Raw genomic sequence first — 16,332 nt, 5'->3', positions numbered from 1 at the left:
GTTTTTGATCAGTGGACAATTTGCATATATGCATGTGGCAGATAAGAGTTTTTCTGCAACAAGCACATACAGTGCACATTATGGAGAAGTTGAACAGATTACTACTATCCACACTTCCATTTTCCTTCAGATCAGTACAGTTTTTCAAGACAGACAGCAATTTTTAAATTTCACAGACTTCATGTTCGTCCAGGTGTAAATTCCCCCTGAAGAAGGCATTAGGTGAAACGAGGATCCTTGTTGGGGGGTTCTTCATGATTGAATTTCAGTGGGTTCTGTGATAAAAGCATTGTAATAAGATCAAGTATGATTAACTTCATTTGAGGTCAATGAATCTGTTTAATGGATATTCATTAACTTTTATATTGTTGAAGTATGAGTGCAGTATGTGTGCATCATTTATGTAGGAGTTTTTTGGTTGTATGTATTTAATTTCAATTTTGTACAACACAGAGTAGGACTATTTACAATGATGTTATAATTTTTTAGTTAGGCAATATTAAACACTTTTGATAATAAAGTTACAATTTTGATTTTACAACAATTTCTTGTAGCGCTTTTTCCCTTAGGGATCTATATAATTATATATAAATATATAAATGTATATATTTGCATATATATATATGTGTGTGTATGAATATATATATATATATATATATATATATATATATCATACCTATAAGGGAGCCCGGACCGACGTGCCGCAAATGCGCAGTAGAGAGCAGCTCTACTGCGCATGCGAGCACGTCGGCCAGAGCAGAGTGTGCCCCCCCCCAAAAAAAATGGCGCCTGCTCCTTAGGAGCAGGAGCGGCGGCGGCGGCAAGAGCGACGAGCGGGAGGAGCAGGAGCGGCGACGGTGACAAGCAGGAGCAGCGGCGCGCGCACGAGGGAGGGAGGAGCAGTAGCGGCGGCGACGCGCGCGAGGGAGGAGCAGTAGCGGCGGCGACGCGCGCACGAGGGAGGGACACTCCCCTGTCTGCCGGTTGTGATCAGCTGAAAGGGGAGGGAGGAGGAGAGAGTGAGGAGAGTGAGCTGAGGGGAGGGGGAGGGAGGAGAGAGTGAGGGGAGGGGGAGTGAGGAGAGGGAGAATAGAAGGGGGAGGTGGGAGGGAGAATAGAGTGAGGTGGAGAGAGGAGAGGGAGAATAGAGTAGGGAGGAGAGAGTGAGGTGGGTGGAGGTGAGAGGGAGGAGAGAGTGAGGTGGGGGGAGGAGAGAGTGAGGTGGGGGGAGGTGAGAGGGAGGAGAGAGTGAGGTGAGGGGAGGAGAGGGAGAATAGAGGGGGGAGGTGAGAGGAAGGGGGGGGGGGAGGAGAGAGTGAGGTGGGGGGAGGGGGGAGGAAGTGGGAAGGAAATAGACCGAAATTTTTTTTTTAAATGAAGCCCGTTGTTACGGGCTTAACGGCTAGTATATATATATATATATATATCGTATTGATCCACATTTATCAATTATTAGGGCCTGTTCTGATCCATAGTAAAATAACTCACCAAAATAATCCTCATACAGGGTGAAAGATCTCCTGAGATATGTTTGGGCTAGGCATTTTAATATTTTATAAGCTAGGACTAAGAGTTTTGAGTTTAGAGTGGAAGAATGTTGGTAGCCAATGCAGCAATTTTAGAAATTTGCTGGTTACCTCTTAGATTACGCATTATATTAGAGGTGTTAGGCCAAAATATTTTGCCAGTTTCTTAGTCTGGCACATCCATCCTGGCAATTAAAGTCCAGTCAGGAAGCTACCTAATGGTACCTTTAGTGAACGACCTTTGGCTGGCTAGAAATAGATGAGCTCAAAACATCCAAAGAACAGTTAAATACTAGTCGTCAATTATTCTTTACAATTTTTATCTACTCTCTTTACTATTTTATTAATGGCAATAATACCTAAATCCCATACAGATATAGAAAATATTTCTAACCATACATGAAAATATTTTAACATACAGAATTTTAAAAGACATATATCTATTGATTTAGAAAAACATATATCCCTTTTACCTACAGACATAATCATCACATTGCATTAAAACAATTGCAAGTATCATTACCATCATTTTAACAATAGTTAAATAACCGAAGCAGCGTTGGAATCATGCAAAGTCAGTCCTAATCAAAGAGCGGTTCTCTAGGATCAATTTGTGACTGCTTTATTGTCTATTCTACTACAACCTTCCCTGTTTTCCTATCAGTTGCCAGAAATTCAAATTCTTCTTTTTTTCTTTTCATTTTTTGAAAAACGTTATAAAAACGTTTTATAATGCAAAAGTCGGGGTATATTTTGACATTATGGCCAGGCTCGCTCTCTCTCTCCCCCCACCCCCATGTGGTTGAATGCAGGAAATACAACAGGTCTGGAACTTAACGCAATTTGCACTAACTTAGCTCAGGTAATTAGTGCAAATTGCGATAAATGAGTTACTTATATTTTCTTTGACCCTATGCAACTCCAGAGATTTTTTTAGAAGGAAGACAGACAAGGGGCCAATGGATCATCATTGCTAGTGGAGGGTTGAGCATATTAATTATTGTTCATGCAAGCCTGATGAGGCTTCTGTTTTCTTCTGTGGTTACTTGTATTTTCTTTCAGTTGATGCCCGCTAACCCCAAGTTCCCTCCTCCACAACTGAAGACCTGAATTTCTGAATGGCCTAACTTTTTTTTATTGTCTCTGTTTAGTCATGAGGATTTTCATTTCAAGATATGAAATGATTCCGGTTTAATTTATGAAACTTTATGAATAAATATTTTTTTAAATCCTTTCCTTTTTGGTCAAATAGCCTAACTCAGCTAGGTTCAGAGACATCGATATTCAGCACTATTTTGACGATTAAGTTCATAGTTAGCCGGCTAAGTGGCGCAGTTTCAATATTTGGGCGGGCAAGCAGCAGCCACTGCCAGCTAACTGTTTATCTGGTTAAGTGAAGGATAGGTCGAGGGTATTCTGGGGTAGATCAAATATTCAGCCTTTTCCAGTTTAATTAGCCAGATATGTCTAGGACAGCTATTTGGCTATCCTATAGTTAGCCAGATAAAACTGTTCCGGCTAACTATAAGATAGCCACATATATTCAGAAGCATGGCTGTTGGTTTTGGTTTTATTTTCATGTCGCTGTAGTGTAACATTTGTAAATTTTGACAGTATTATTCATTGTTATCCGAAACACTGTAAATGTACATTTTTTTTTCTGTTACATTGCTTTTATATTTTATTGTACTATATTACATTGAATGGGTTTTCAACCCCTGGAAAGGCAGATACTACCCAAATTAAATTAAACTGAGGTAACTTAAAAATATGCACGTGCTTTGTGTTTGCACATCCACCCCAGCTTCAAACAGAAATTATGTGCATAGCTTGCGTTTGGATTTCAAGTTGATTTGTGCAGGTTGAAGAGTATGCACATACTTTGTCTGGGCACACAGCTTATTGAAAATGTACCTGTAAATTCTAATCTGATTAAAAAAAAAAGAACAGTTTATATTTGGTTTAGTAGCTATGCTACTATAGCCTTCCAGTGCCTCAGAAAACAGCATTTAACAGATATAGGACAAGAACATGTAAACTTGACTTCGAACAACATCTTCATCTGGATGCACATTGTTCGAGGCGTAAGCAGTTGTTATGTCCCAGGCATCAACAACACCAATGTTCAGATCCCGAAAAATTTCCTTCACCACCAGATACTGGGTGTATCCATGAAAGTCACTGAACCGCTCCATATCTATAGTCATTTCTCTGGTGTTCTCACTTTTGATGATGACCTTGGTGTCAGCACTTCTCATAAAGAGGCGTTCAATGGCTTTGCGAACACCCAGCACTCTTTTAATAAACATGCGAAGGGGAAAGGGCCGAAAGTGCTGTCCCAGGCTAATGACAATGACCGTATGTGGCCCTCCCCCCAGCATATCAATTTCCCGGGAGAGGTATGCATTGTCCTTGACTGTATATTCCCTAGATGCCACATAGGGATGCCCATGTTTCTTCCACTGTATCAGAAGGTTGTTGTTTAAATCTATCGCAAGCAGTTTTGATTCCAGACCAGTCCTGTGGAGGTCAAAATATTTCAGCGCTAATGAAAAAGAGAGGGGAGAAAAAAGGCTTAGGTGAAAAAGAAGCTCATGGGTCGAGAAGCAAAAGAAAATGGGCTTGGAAATAATGTCTCAACTTATGCACAGCCTTTGCACCTGTTTCATTAAGAAAGGGAGAATTAGCTGAGGTCCAGTTCTTCATATCAGAAATCCATCTAAAGCTTTGTAGTCATGTGGCCATCTGTCAGTGAGAAGTGGATATTGGTTTTTTAACTGCCATTTGGAACTGGATTTCTCTATCACTGGGCTCAGATTGTCAGGACACATCCAGTTTAATTTACTGAACCTAATCAGAATTAATGGTGTTGGCTGGGGCAGAAGACAGAATTCAGTTCATCTGTTCTGATCTTTTTTTTATTTTTCCAAATCTGAACTTTCATATGTAGTATCATTATGAGAGGGCCTGATATTCAGCTACTGCCTGAATTGCAAAGTTAGCTGGATAAACTTGTCTGGCTAACTTTGCTCAGATAGTCAGTGGTGTGGTCATGCCCTTAACTAACCATGGCTATTTCAAAGTTAGCTGGAGAAGTAAACCCAGCTAGCTTTAGGATTGCTTTCATGCAATGAAAATGGAGCAATGAAAGGCACAAGAGGAGTTGATTTTTACAAGGCACTCTCTACCTAGTTACATTTCTGTTAGATTTAGTGGCCTTCAGCACTGTTGGGAGGGTGTGGGATGAAAGGTTAAAATGCAGTTTGCATCATTAGCAGGATTTAGATTTTAGTGGCCCTGCCTAATATTTGATGAAGAAAATTGTAATTCTAGTTATACATACATTTCTCAATTTTGGGAAGGTAGAGAATCCATTGGCGCAGAGTTGAGTCTCCCATTAGGTACATCATTTTTCCCTTCAGACATGCAGCAATCTGATCTGGAGTCTCTAGAGTTGGTTTCCTGCAGAATACAGGATTCCAGACATTCTGTAAGCTAAAGCCACTGGGGAAAGGTGAGTCCATGCCAGTCTTACATTTTTCTTTCATCAAGATGGTACTTTCTGGAACAAAGAAAAAATGGAAGTACACATGAACATTTTTCCTTCCCCTTCCCCCATGTTCTCATATTGTATTCAATTCAATAGGTTGCTTTGGATCTGACGTGCTCCTTCCATTGTTCACTTTCCCACTTTACCTTTCCATCGTTTCAAGCTTTCTCTCACTGTCCCCTACTGTTGGAACGTAAAAAGAACTCAAGGACTATGGGGGAATAGTTTGGGAGGCTTAGAAATAGTGGGGTAGATTTTAAAACCTACGTATGGGCGTCCATGTGCATACGCTACCCGGCACGCGCACATGGATGCCCGATTTTATAATATGCGTGCGCAGGTGAGCGCGTATTATAAAACCGGGGGTTGGTGCACGCAAGGGGGTGCACACTAGTGCATCTGGAGTGCACCAACACCCATGGCCTTCACCTGTTCCCTCCCAGGCTGCTCCAATTTAGGATTTAAGAGCAGCCTGGGAAGGAAGTTCCCTTCCCCCTACTCTATCCTTCCTACCCTTTCCCTTAACCTTCCCACCCCCTAGCCTTATTCTAACCCCCCCCCCCCCCCCATTCCTTTAACTTACTGTTTGCGCCTGCCATGGGACAGGTGCAGGTTGCATGCACCGGCACCCTGCCAGAACGTGATCCCTCGGCACAGCTGTGCCGGGGACCTCTAGCTCCACCCTGCCCCACCCCCGGACCGCCCCGCCCCCTCCCTGCCCCTTTCCCGAAGCCCCGGGACTTAGATGCATCCTGGGGCTTTATGCTTGTCGCTGGGCCTTTTTTAAAATAGGCCCGGCACGCGTAACGTGCGTAAATCCTCCTGATTTACGTGCGTAGGCTTTGAAAATCCAGGCAATAATGTCTATTATTAATATGGGGATACCGAAGGGCAGGTACACCCTGTGACACTATGATATTGTTTGTAGAGGAAGCTAAAACTATAAGGAACTATCGAAGCGAATATAGTAGCAGATCAAGTTGTTAGCACATGAGAAAAAGGGAAATAAACAACTTGTTTCTGTTCACAAAACATAGAAACATAGAAATGATGGCAGGAAAGGACAAAATGGTTCATCCAGTCTGCCAAGCATTGTGAAGGTTACTCCCATGCTTATCAGTTTCCCAGACCGTAAACGTCAGGGCCCTCATTAGCTACTGCTTGAATCCAATTTCCCATTACCCCTGTCCAATGAAGCAGAAAGCAATGTTGGAGTTGCATCGAAGTATCAGGCTTATTGGTTAAAAGAAGTAACTGCCGCATCAGTAAGTTATTCCCATGATTATTTGCTTCCCCAGACCATAAAAGTTGGGGCCCTCATTGCCTGCTGTTCAAATCCAATTCCCCTTTTCCCTCTGCTGTTGAAGTAGAGAACCATGATGGAGTTGCATCAACAGTATGAAGACGTATTGTTTAAGGGTAGTAACCGCCACACCAGCAAGTTACCTGCATGCATTCTTTTCTTCATTTCCATCCTCTAGCCTTTAGGGATCCTCAGAGCTTATCCCATGCTCCTTTTAATTCTTTCACTATTTTCATCTTTGCCACCTCCTCCAGAAGGGCATTCCAGGCATCTACCACCCTCTCCGTGTTCTGAGTCATCCTTCTTGGAGTATCATTTCATAACCTCTAGTGCTACTGATTTCTTTTCAGTGGAAAAGGTTTGTTGAATATGCATCATTAAAAACTTTCAGGTATCTGAAGATCTGTATCATATCTCCCCTGCACCTCCTCTCTTCTGGGGTATACATATTCAGATTCTTCAGCCTCTTCTCATAGTCCTTCTCATATATATCCCACATCATTCTGGTTGCGCTTCTCTGGACTGCCTCCATCTTGTCCTTGTCCCCTTTTGAGATATGGACTCTAGAGATGTGAATCGTGTGATCGATCATCTTAACGATCGATTTCGGCTGGGAGGGGGAGGGAATCAGATCGTCGCAGTTTGGGTTTTTTAAATATCGTGTAAATCGTGTAAATCGAAAACCGGCACACTAAAACATCCCTAAAACCCACCCCGACCCTTTAAAATAAATCCCCCACCCTCCCGAACCCCCCCCCCCCCAAATGCCTTAAATTACCTGGGGTCCAGAGGAAGGGTCCCGGTGTGATCTTTTACTCTCGGACCTCCGTGCGTTGTAGAAATGGCGCCAGCGCTACGTTTGACCTGTCATATGACAGGGCAAAGGTAGCGCTGGCGCCATTTTGTTTTTTTGTCCCCCAACGGCAGGAGCGTAGGAGATCGCTCCCGGACCCCCGCTGGACCCCCAGGGACTTTTGGCCAGCTTGGGGGGCCTCCTGACCCCCACAAGACTTGTTGCCGCAAAATGGCGCCGGCCATACGGCAACATGATTCGACTGCAGGAGGTCATTCCGGATCCCCGCTGGACTTTTGGCAAGTCTTGTGGGGGTCAGGAGGCCCCCCCAAGCTGGCCAAAAGTCCCTGGGGGTCCAGCGGGGGTCCGGGAGCGATCTCCTACGCTCCTGACGTCGGGGGACAAAAAAACAAAATGGCGCCGGCGCTACCTTTGACCTGTCACAGGTCAAAAGTAGCGCCGGTGCCATTTCTACAATGCACGGAGGTCCGAGAGTAAAAGATCACACCGGGACCCTTCCTCTGGACCCCAGGTAATTTAAGGCATTTTGGGGGGGTTCGGGAGGGTGGGGGATTTATTTTAAAGGGTCGGGGTGGGTTTTAGGGTTGTTTTAGTGTGACGGTTTTCCCGCCCTCCCCCTTCCCCTCCCCCTTCCCCCGATTTACGATTTTTTGACGATAAATCGGGGGAATTATTGTATCGCGGCTCTAACGATTTTTGATGATTTAAAATATATCGGACGATATTTTAAATCGTCAAAAACCGATTCACATCCCTAATGTACTCCAGAACTGAACACAGTATCCCAGGTGAGGCCTCACTAAGGACTTATACATGGGGATTATCACCTCCTTTTTCTTACTGGTTATTCCTCTCTCTATACAGCCCAGCATTCTTCTGGCTTTAGCTATTGTCTTGTCTCATTACTTTGCCATCTTTAGATTTCCAGACACTATTACACCAAGATCCCTCTCTTGATCATGCACATCAGTCTTTCATCTCTGCCCCCCCCCCCCCACCCCCAAATCACATTCAGCTCTTTTGGATTACTGCACCCCATATGCATGACTCTGCACTTCTTGGCATCGAATCCCAGTTGCCAAATCTTTGACCAATCTTCCAGTTTTCTTAAATCACTTTCCATTCTCTCTACTCCTTCAGGCATGTCCATTCTATTGCAGATCTTAGTATCATTCACAAATAGACAAATGTTACCTTCTTTTCCTTTCACAATGTTGCTCACAAAGATATTGAACAGAACCGGTCCCAAAACCGAACCTTGTGGCATTCCACTTAACATGATTTTCTCTTCAGAGTAGATTCCATTTACCATTACTCTCTGTCTCCTATCAATCAACCAGTTTGTAATCCATGCCACCATCTTGGCCCTCATTCCCAAGCTTCTCATTTTATTCACAAGTCTCCTATGCGGGAGTATCAAAAGCTTTGCCAAGTAGATCACATCAAATCCTGTTCTCTAGTCAACCAATGAAAAAAAATCAATCAGATTTGTCTGACAGGACCTTCCCCTGGTGAATTTATGCTGGCTTGGGTCCAGCAACCCACCAGATTGTAAATAGTTCACTATCCCTTCCTTCAACAGAGTCTCCATTAATTTTCCCACTACCAAGGTGAGACTAACTGGCCTGTAGTTTCCGGCCTTCTCTCTGCTACCACTCTTGTGAAGTGGGACCACCACTGCTCTTCTCCAATCCCATGGCACCACTCCTGTTTCCAGGAATCTACTGAATAGGTCCTGCTGCAAACCCGCCAGCACACCTCTTAGCTCTCTCAGTATCCTGAGGTATATCTCATCCAGCTCAGTGGCCTTGTCCACTTTCAGTTTGCCTAGCTCCTCCTATACAATCTCTTCTGTAAATGGAGTTTTGTCTACTCCATCCTCATCTATGATCTTGTTGACCAGCAACAGTCCTTTTCCAGGGTCTTCTTTAGTGAAAACCGAACCGAAGTATTTGCTTAATATTTCTGTCATTCCTTTGTTACTCTCTACACATTCGTCTGAATTTTAAAACGGCTGTGTGTGTAAATATCAGCACTTAGGCAGAGGGCCGGGCCCTGCATGCACCGTGCACATTTTCAAAAGGGATCGGCCCCGTGAGTAAGTGCAGATATGCACACAAGTGCCGGGCCCTGAAAAAGGGATGGGCCAGGGGTGAGGTCTGGGCGTGGCGGGATGGAGGCCGGCTGGGAAAGAGGACATTAGCCGCTGTCCTGGGGAAGTGCATGCTGGCAGCTGGCCGGCGTGTGCAAACTACTTCTGCTCCAGGGGAGCAGTAAGTAGTAAAATAAAAAATTTGCGGGTAGGTAGGTAGGGGTTAGGGGTTGGGGTGGAGAGTGAAAAGTGGAAAGTGAGGGAAGGTTAGGCAGGGGGGGTAAGGAAGTTCCCTCCCAGTCCGCTCCTTAATTGGAGCAGACTGGGAAAGCCCAACAATGCATCGCCATGCGATTTTTTGCTTAACTCTGCCCCCCCCCCTTGCATGCGCCGCCCGCGATTTTATAACATGCGCACACTGGTGTATGCATGTTATAAAAGCGAGCGCACATGGGCGTGCACGCGTATTTTTTTTTTTTTTAAATCTACCCCAATATGATTAAATTTGAGTTAATGACTGGAAGGGGGACAGTAAGTAAATCCTTGGCTCTAGCACTAAACTTTTAAATGGGAAACTGACAAAATAAGAAAAATACTTAAAAAAAACCTGAAAGGTTCGGCTACAAAGGTTGAGTGTGCAACAGGCATGGACCTTGTTAAAAAATACCATCTAAGAAGCACAGTCCAAATGTATTCCATGCATTACGAATGGTGGAAGGAAGGCCACACAATTGCTGAAATGGTTAAAAAGTGAGGTGAAAGAGGCTATTTTAGTCAAAAGACCTTCATTCAAAAATTGGAAAAAGGATCCATCAGAAGAAAATAGGATAAAGCATAAGCATTGGCAAGTTAAATGTAAGAATTGATAAGACAGGTTAAGATAGAATTTGAAAAAAAGTTAGCCAGAGAGGCAAAAACTCATAATAAAAACATTTTTAAATATATCCGAAACAGAAAGCCTGTGAGGGAGTCAGTTGGACTGTTAGATAATCGGGGGGCTTAAAGGGGCACTTAGAGAAGATAAGGCTATCATGGAAAGACTAAACTTATTTTTTGCTTTGGTGTTTCCTGAAGAGGATGTTAGGGAGATAGTTTTTTAGGGTGACGATTTAGATGAACTGAACCAAATCACGGTGAACCTGGAAAATGTATTAGCCACATTGACAAACTGAAGCGTAGTAAATAACCTGGACCCGATGGTATGGTATATTTATTTATTTATTTATTTATTTATTTATAACTTTTTCTATACCGAAGTTCAAATAACAGAGTTACTTATCACTCCGGTTTACATTATAACCAAAAAACAGACAGTAACAAAAGTTGTCTTACATAAAACAAAGGATGAGATAACTTGGGAGCAACATAAACAAGGGGGATGAAATGTTTTCACTAAAAGAACTGGAGGGAGGAAGGGTTATTACAGTTTTCATGGGTCTCAGATGTAAAAACTAGCAAGCTAATGCGGTGAAGAGGATGATCATGATCTTAGAATCAAATCTTGAGCTGAGAGAATCCAAGGGGAAGTAGAGAATGACGATTGGTTATGGGAAAGCTTGTCTGAACAGTAGAGTCTTAAGTCTCTTCTTGAAAGTGAGTGGGCATTGTTCCAGCCTGAGGTCGGGTGGGGGTTCTGAAAGAACTGAAATATGAAATTTCAGACCTATTACAATTAATTTGTAACCTATTATAAAAATGTTCTGAGAGTTTTGAATTTTCCCTGTATAAATTTAGTATCTCCGCGAGATCAATTTAAGAAATATCTTCAAGAAATTCTCCAATTTCCTGCTGACGCCATTCCACCTATCTCTAAGATCTATTATTCTTCTACAGAACACAGTCGTAGATTGCCGAAGTTACTGATCTTTCTGCCTTTCTGGAGACATCTAGGGAAGGTCAGGTTGAATATCCGGGGACTTTACTTGTTAGTTTTCTTTTTCTCTCCAAATGTGATTCCATATTGAGACTTTTTCTACATAATAGAAATAAATAATACTACTGTCAAAAGATATGGATTTACCCCAATATAACCAGGCCAACCCAACAGCATAGAAAGACATTTATGTCCACAAGTCAACAGGCTTGACAGCTTGGAGCTCAGGTTATTATTAGATATCCTTTTAAATGCATTATGAAATTCAATAATGCTTGATACATTTTCTTTGAACCTTTTCAACTGCAACTTTTCCTTGATTCACATATTCCCTCTGCGAGTGCTTGCTAATTCAATTATGGTAAATGGATAAAGAATTGATCCTTCTCTGGTTATTGCTTTTTCCCTTTACCTCGCAGTGATATTGTGCTAATTGATTACCCTTGGCTCCCCCAAATTTCCTCATATTTGGGGTTAATGACTTTTTTGTTCAATGACTCATATTTCTTTTCTATCTTTATTTCTTTGTATTGTACTCTGATTTTATGACAAGCATGTTTTGCTGTCTTGTTTTGTGAAAATGCAATAAAGAAAAAAAAAAGAAAAAAATAACATCTGTTGTACCTGAAGACTGGAAGGTGGCCAATTTAACCCCGATATTTAAAAAGGGCTCCAGGGGTGATCCGGGAAACTATAGACCAATGAGCCTGACTTCAGTGCTAGGAAAAAACATGGAAAATGTTATAAAGAATAAAATCACAAAACATTTAGATATAAATAGTTTAATGGAACACAGCCAGCATGGATTTACCTAAGGGAAGCCTTGCCTCATAAATCTCCTACATTTATTTGAAGGGACAAGTGGACAACGGTGAACCAGTATATGTGGTGTATTTGGATTTTCAGAAGGCATTCAACAAAGTCCATCATGAGAGGCTTCTAAGAAAACTAGAAAGTTATAGGATAAGAGGTGATGCCCTTTTATGGATTGCGAACTGATTAAAAGACAGGAAACAGAGAATAGGATTAAATGGTCTGTTTTCACAGTGGAAAAAGGTAAACAGTGGAGTGCCTCAGGGATCTGTACTTGGACCGGTGCTTTTTAATATGAAATTTAATGTGGCCAAGTGCAAGGTGTTGCATTTAGGGAAAAATAACCCTTGCTGTAATTACACGATGATAGGCTTCACCTTAGGAGTTACCACCCAGGAAAGAGATCTAGGCGTCATAGTGGATAATACATTGAAATTGTTGGCTCAGTGTGCTGTGGCAATCAAAAAAGCAAACAGAATGTTAGGAATTATTAGGAAATGAATGACAAATACAATGGTGGATGTCAAAATGCCTCTGTATCGCTCCACGATGAGACCGCATCTTGAATACTGTGTGCAATTCTGGTCGCTGCTTCTCAAAAAAGATATAGCTGCACTGGAGAAAGTACAGAGAAGAATGACCAAAATAATAAGATGCATGGAATGGCTGCCGTTTGAGGAAAGGCTAAATAAGTTAGCGCTGTTCATTTTGGAAAAGAGATGGCTGAGAGGGGATATGATAGAAGCCTACAAAATCATGAAAGGACTTGAACAGGTTAATATAAGAACATAAGAACATGTCATACTGGGCAGACCAAGGGTCCATCAAGCCCAGCATCCTGTTTCCAACAGTGGCCAATTCAGGCCATAAGAACCTGGCAAGTACCCAAAAACTAAGTCTATTCCATGTTACTGTTGCTAGTAATTGCAGTGGCTATTTTCTAAGTCAACTTAATTAATAGCAGGTAATGGTCCTGGACTTCTCCTCCAAGAACTTATCCAATCCTTTTTTAAATACAGCTACACTAACTGCACTAACCTCATCCTCTGGCAACAAATTCAAGAGTTTAAATTTGCGCTGAGTGAAAAAGAACTTTCTCTGATTATTTTTAAATGTGCCACATGCTAACTTCATGGAGTGCCCCCTAGTCTTTCTATTATCTGAAAGAGTAAATAACCGATTCACATCTACCTTTTCTAGACCTCTCATGATTTTAAACATCTCTATCATATCCCCCCTCTCAGCCGTCTCTTCTCCAAGCTGAAAAGTCCTAACTTCTTTAGTCTTTCCTCATAGGGGGAGCTGTTCAATTCCCCTTATCATTTTGGTTGCCCTTCTCTGTACCTTCTCCATTGCAATTATATCTTTTTTGAGATGCGGCAACCAAAATTGTACACAGTATTCAAGGTGCGATACAGAGGCATTATGACATTTTCCGTTTTATTCACCATTCCCTTTCTAATAATTCCTAACATCCTGTTTGCTTTTTTGACTGCCGCAGCACACTGAACAGTTATTTACTCTCTCAGATAATAGAAGGACTGGGGGGGGGGGGGGGGGGGGGCAATCCATGAAGTTATCAATTACCTCATATAAAACAAATCAGAGAAAATTATCTTTACTCAATGCATAGTTAAGCTCTGGAATTCATTGCCAGAGGATTTGTTTACAGTAGTTAGTTAAAAAAGGATTGGATAATTTCCTAGAGGACATCCATAAATTGCTATTAATCATTAAGGAATAGTAGCTTGGGATTTATCTAATGTTTGGGTACTTGCCAGGTACTTGTGACCTGGATTGACCACGGTTGGATACAGGATACTGGGCTTGATGGACCTTTGGTTTGACTCATTATGGTATATCTTAAGTTCTTATTGTAGTGAACCTTCTATCTGATGGGAGGAGCAATCAGATAGTAGTTAGCAACCTGTTAAGAACAGAGTTGCTGGATTTAGCAATCTGTTGTTGTTTGGGATAGCTGTGGGTGGATCCATGGACCAGTGGCAGATGACCATGCCCCCAGGGGAAGATCCCAGGAGGGACCACTGGTCAGGCTCAGAGAATGGAGACACACACACACACTAGTTCTTTTATTAGACAGTATACTAAACCACCAGAGGTGGCAGTAGTGAACTGGAAATGCCCGACTGGGCGGTAGTCCCTCAGATACTGGAACAGCGATCCCTGGAGGCTGAGTTGTAGAGAAACTGAAATATAGTGAGTAGGCAGGGTATACAGAGTTCATATACCGAACCAGATGGTAACACTCACACAATGGGCTAGATTTTAAAAGCCCTGTACGCGTAAATCCTGCCGGATTTACGCGCGCAGGGCACTCACGCACCAGCGCACCTATTTTGCATAGGCCGCCAGCGTGCGCAAGTCCCGGGGCTTCGTAAAAGGGGCGGGAGGGGGCGTGTCCAGCGGGCGTGTCTGGGGTCAGGGGGTGGTCAGGGTCAGGTCCGGGGGCATGGCAACGGTTCGGGGGCGGGCCGGGAGGGCGGTCCCGAGTTCCCCGGCACTGCGGCCTGTGCCAGGGGATGCCGAGGCGGCGCGCACAAGTTTCGCCTGCTTCAAGCAGGTGTAACTTGCCCAACAAAGGTAAGGGGGGGATTTAGGTAGGGCTGCGGGGTGGGGTAGATAGGGGAAGGGAGGGGAAGGTGGCGGGACGTGGAAGGAAAGTTCCCTCCGAGGCCGCTCCGATTTCAGAGCGGCCTCGGAGGGAACGGAGGCAGGCTGCGTGGCTCGGCGCGCGCAGGCTGCCGATTTTGCACAGCCTTGCACGCGCCGACCCCGGATTTTATAAGATACGCGCAGCTACGCACGTATCTTATAAAATCCGGCGTACTTTTGTTCGCGCGCGCGTACTTATTTAAGATCTACCTCAATGTCTCATAGGAGCCCAGGAGCTGGAAAGTATAGGCCCTCGAGGAGCGAGTACCTGTTTCAGGGAAAGCTCTGAGAGAGCGATGGTAACTCACAGATGTAGTAGGCAGTGATGACTTCCAGGCAGAAGTGAATTCGAAGGAAGTCCGGAAACAAGGGCCCTCGAGAAGCGAGTACCGGTTCCAGTCTGCAATCTACAAAGTAAGAGAAGAGCGAGGCCCCCGAGGAGCGGGTACCCCAGTTAGTCCGAGGAGGCACGAGGCAGAGTAGCTTAGGTAGCGAAACCCTTGCTAACTCAATCTGTTAGCAATTTCTGAGACCTTAAACATCCGTCGCGGGTGACATCATCTTCGTGGACACCCCCGAGGTTCGTGCCATCACCGGTACTTCAATCGGGGCTGCGCCGCACATGCGCGCCCCCCCCCCCAAGCCTCCAGGAAACATGGCAGTTTGCAGCATCCAGCCGGTCCGGGGACGCCGGAGGACTTCGGCAGAAGAAGCTGCGGCAGCCAATCTTCCCGCGGACGAAGAAGGAGGCGCCAAAGAGGTAAGGAGGGCGGAGAGAGGGCGTCGGGAAGTGACGGCCACAACACTTATGTACTTTAAAACCCAGTTGAGGAGGCACAGCAAATATTGTTGAGGCCTTAGAGGCACTACAGGTGCCCTGGTACAAATATCTAACTCACAGCTTACGCCAAGAATTAGAAGCATGGTGCTACAACTCACTGATGCCCCGGTCCCAGCAGGGGGCCTCTTACCAGAGCAGGCAGATTTGCTAGGAGGAGACTACTATTGGAACAGCTAGGAAGATCACTGATAGCAATTGAAAGCATCTTTGGAAGGGCACTGTAGGATTCAACACCATTCTTAACTTTAACAAACAATTTAGCAGAATGTGGGGAAACCCCCAGTTGTGAGCCTCTGTTTGGAGTCTAGTAGCACAAGATATTCTGGTTAGGGGAGACCCAGGAATTATTGTGGTTGACCTTTTGGGAAATGTGTTGAATGTTTGAACTTGTAGTAATAGTAAATGATCACTGGATGGCATTTGTGAGAGAGTCAGCTGGAGCTTTTGATGATCAAGGGGTTAAAGGGGCACTCAAGGAATTATTTACTCTGGTGTTTACAGAAGAAATTTTTGGGACATACCTGTTCTGGAAACTATTTCCAATGATGATGATTTAGAAGAACTGATACAAATAACAGTGAAGCTGGCAGTTGTGAAAAGGCAGATTGACAAATTAAAACGTGGCAAATCGCCTGGATCAGTTACTGGTAATTTTTAACCTGTTATTGGGATTGTCCATTGTTCCTGAAGACTGGAGGCCAATGTAACCCCAATCTTTAAAAAGGGGTCCAGGGGTGATATGAGAAACTATAGACCGGTGAGCCTGACTTTAGTGCCAGGAAAAATCATAGAAACTACCCTAAAGAACAAAATCCCAGAACATATAGAAAGACATGGTTTAATGGGA

At 43.6% G+C, this 16,332-nt stretch overlaps 1 protein-coding gene across 2 annotated transcripts in view; it reads right to left on the bottom strand.

Moving 5' to 3' along the window:
• Nucleotides 1-1,456: 1,456 nt before the first annotated feature.
• LOC115074128 (NXPE family member 1-like) overlaps nucleotides 1,457-16,332 on the bottom strand; it is an 82,408-nt gene continuing 67,532 nt past the window's right edge. For both annotated transcript variants that reach the window (XM_029573315.1, XM_029573316.1), the window contains exons 5-6: nucleotides 4,870-5,088; nucleotides 1,457-4,071 (exon numbers count right to left, since the gene is read on the bottom strand). In XM_029573315.1, coding sequence (XP_029429175.1) covers nucleotides 3,536-4,071; nucleotides 4,870-5,088 — 755 coding nt within the window. In that variant the 3' untranslated portion in view covers nucleotides 1,457-3,535. The remainder of the gene's footprint in view (nucleotides 4,072-4,869; nucleotides 5,089-16,332) is intronic.

The sequence above is a fragment of the Rhinatrema bivittatum genome, chromosome 12 (genome assembly GCF_901001135.1).
Source record: "Rhinatrema bivittatum chromosome 12, aRhiBiv1.1, whole genome shotgun sequence".
Taxonomy (NCBI): Eukaryota; Metazoa; Chordata; class Amphibia; order Gymnophiona; family Rhinatrematidae; genus Rhinatrema; species Rhinatrema bivittatum.
This window is presented reverse-complemented; position numbering and strand designations above follow the sequence as displayed.